The sequence below is a fragment of the Octopus sinensis genome, linkage group LG26 (genome assembly GCF_006345805.1).
Source record: "Octopus sinensis linkage group LG26, ASM634580v1, whole genome shotgun sequence".
Taxonomy (NCBI): Eukaryota; Metazoa; Mollusca; class Cephalopoda; order Octopoda; family Octopodidae; genus Octopus; species Octopus sinensis.
Window position 1 is genome coordinate 20,641,492 of NC_043022.1, and position 3,417 is coordinate 20,644,908.

The 3,417-nt window shown below is 32.4% G+C and overlaps 1 protein-coding gene across 1 annotated transcript in view; it reads left to right on the forward strand.

Annotated features, from left to right (window-relative positions):
• Positions 1-3,178, forward strand: part of LOC115224700 (cationic amino acid transporter 2-like) — a 19,345-nt gene extending 16,167 nt beyond the window's left edge. The window contains exons 11-12 of the mRNA XM_036513592.1: positions 599-720; positions 3,045-3,178. Coding sequence (XP_036369485.1) covers positions 599-618 — 20 coding nt within the window. The 3' untranslated portion in view covers positions 619-720; positions 3,045-3,178. The remainder of the gene's footprint in view (positions 1-598; positions 721-3,044) is intronic.
• The last annotated feature ends 239 nt before the right edge of the window (positions 3,179-3,417 follow it).

Below are 3,417 nucleotides of genomic sequence, written 5' to 3' on the forward strand. Positions count from 1 at the left end.
ATGTTAGTATGTATGTATGTATGTATGTGTGCATGTATGTATGTATGTCTGTATGTATGAGTGCATGTATGTGTGCATGTATGTATGTGTGCATGTTTGTGTGCATGTATGTGTGCATGTATGTATATGTATGTATGTATGTATGTATGTGTGTGTGTATGTGTGTATGTATGTATGTGTGCATGTATGTATGTATGTATGTATGTGTGCATGTATGTATGCATGTATGTGTGTATGTATGTATGTATGTATGTATGTATACAATGGGCTTCTTTCAGTTTCTGTCTGCCAAATCCACTCACGAAACATTGGTTTGCCCAGGGCTGTTATAGAAGACACTTGCACAAGGTGTCACACTGTGATATTGAACCCAAGATCACGTGGTTGGAAAGCAAGCTTCTCAAACACACAGCCATGCTTTGGCATTAAATTTGAAAGGGGTACTTTATGTGTAGCTAGTAACATGGTTGCCTGGCAAAAGATAGATACTAGGTTCAAATAGCATCAGCAGGGTGGGCCCACTGCTTTTTGTTTTCTTCTATATTTATGCCTGAAATGTCGGATATCGAACAAATTTTCTGTCTTCTTCTTGCATTAGTACAACTAGCGACCATATAGATTTACAAGGAAAATTTAGACTGAAGCAACTGGTAAAACCAGAAACAATATTTCCAACCAAAATTAGTGAAGCCATTGTGACAACAACTTCATCTATACTCAGTAAGTATGTATGTATGTGTATATATATATATAATTATAACAATAATTAAGGGTTTAGCAACAAGTTGCTTGGCTACATACCGAAAATTTTTGAAGTAGCAACCAAAAGATTACTATTTCTTTTTTCTACAAAATATATCTTCACTGATAACATTTATCTGTGGAGACATATTTTGTAGAAAAAAGAAATAGTAATCTTTTGGCTGCTATTTCTAAAATTTTCAGTATGTGGCCAAGCAACTTGTTGCTAAACCCTTAATTATTGTTATAATTATATATGAAAAAACTTTTTGTATAAGTTTTTACCGAATATGGTTCTTTTCCATACCGAAAACTAATTGGTAAAATTTGTTAATTTTATTAAATTAATAATTTTTTACCCTATATCTGTAATATATATATATATATATATATATAATATATATATATATATATATATATATAGTTGAAATTTATAGAAAAACAAAAGATGAAGACAGCTGTATAAACAACAAACAGTTCTATTAGTTTAATGCTAGGGAAGGTGAGAAAATCTTTTACATTTTGAGCCTACGCTCTTCAATAGAAAGGAACAATAGGAAATAAACAGAGAGAGAATAAAAAATCTTTTGGCGCTAGCAGTCAATCTTACAATATATATATATATATATATAGAGGGATGACCACTAGGTGGACATCCATATGCTAGAAATCGATCCCCTATGGTCTTACCACTAAGAAAGGAATGTTCTCAAGAAAATTTTAGCAAACGCCAGAACGTAAGCGAGCAAGACAAAGGAAAAGATACAAAATATACGGATTAATCACAAACCATTTTCAATGTTACCACTTACGTAATCACTTACGTAGAATGTCTGCAACTCATCAGTGTGATTGTCATAGCAAAATATAATTTGCAGAACTATACATGAGTCGTCCGTATGAGATTGCACATGTATATAGTTCTACCAATTACATTTGGGGTTATATTTCAAAAGTTTTTGTTTTACCTTGCCAAAATACTGGAAAAAATTCTACAGAAAATAACTTACTGCAGTGAATTTTGATGGTTAGAGAACATAGTTATTTAAATTTAAATTTAAAATAATTGAATATTAATGTGGATCGACTTCTAGTATCATGATCGTAAGGTTGTGAGTTCGATTCCCGGCAACGCGTTGTGTCTTGAGCAAGACACTTTATTTCACGTTACTCCAGTCCACTCAGCTGGCAAAAATGAGTTGTACTTGTATTTCAAAGGGTCAGCCTTGTCACTCCCTGTGTCACACTGATTATCCCCGAGAACTACGTTAAGGGTACACGTGTCTGTGGAATGCTCAGCCATTTGCACGTTAATTTCACGAGCAAGCTGTTCCGTTGATCGTATCAGCTGGGACCCTCGTCGTCGTAACCGGCGGAGTCTTTTAAATGGATGTCCACTTAGTGGTCATCCCTCTTATATGTATGTAATACAATTTTTATGAATCTTCAGGTTTTTCTATATGCTAGACCACTGATATTCAATTTTTCACCCTTATTATTTTAAATTTAAATTTAAATAACTATGTTCTCTAACCGGCAAAATTCCTACAGAATAGCCAAATTTCAGTGGCCATAAACATTAGTAATATATATGTATGTATATATATATATATATATATATATATATATATATATATATATATATATATATATATATATATATATATATATTATATATATATATATATATATATATATATATATATATATATATATATACATATTATAAATGCATACACACACACACACATGTTGTCATTCAATGCTCGCAATGAAGTTTAGATAGGTAGCCAATAACTTATGAAGGGTCGTTCTTATGATAATTGTCCTGTTTTCTCTTTGTCTCCCTCGTTGTTTGCGTATTCAACTCATTTGTTTCCATATTTCATGTTGCTTACTGTTTGTGACGTCCTTTACCCATATATGCATATATATGTGTGTTTGTGTGCGTATGTGTATTTGCATATATATATATATATATATATATATATATACATATATATATATATGTATATGTATATGAATATATATATATATATATATATATATATATATATATATATATATATATAATATATATATATATATATGTATATGGAGTGGTCTTCTTTCAGTTTCCATCTACCAAATCCCCTCACAAGGCTTTGGTCAGTCTGGGACTATAATAGAAGACAGTTGCTCAAATTGACCACACTGTGAGGCTGAACCCTCAACCATGTGGTTGGGAAGTAAACTTCCTACCACACAGCCATGCTTGTAATAATTTGTGCTTTTTATTTATTATTTTTCCTATCTTTCCACAGGTCTGTTTGTAATTGCTTTGTGTATTCTCCTGGTGACTTCAGAAGATGACCTGACCAGTGGCTGGGCCATTTACTTGATTATTCAGTTCATAGTCCTCATCATTATTTGCTTGATAATTATTGCTATGCAGCCGCGCAACAATGCCTACATCCCATTCAAAGTGAGCAGAAAGAGATTTTCTTTATTATTATTATTATTATTGTTGAATGAGAGAGCAGTACATGCCATCAAAGTGACACTGGGGTGAAATGTACAAAACCCAGTATACTCATCATGACTACCTGTCTGATAAGGGTACACCTGGCACATGCATCACAACCATATGTGCGCGACATGGTGATCCCATATCAAGATAAACAGCCTTCTCCATCA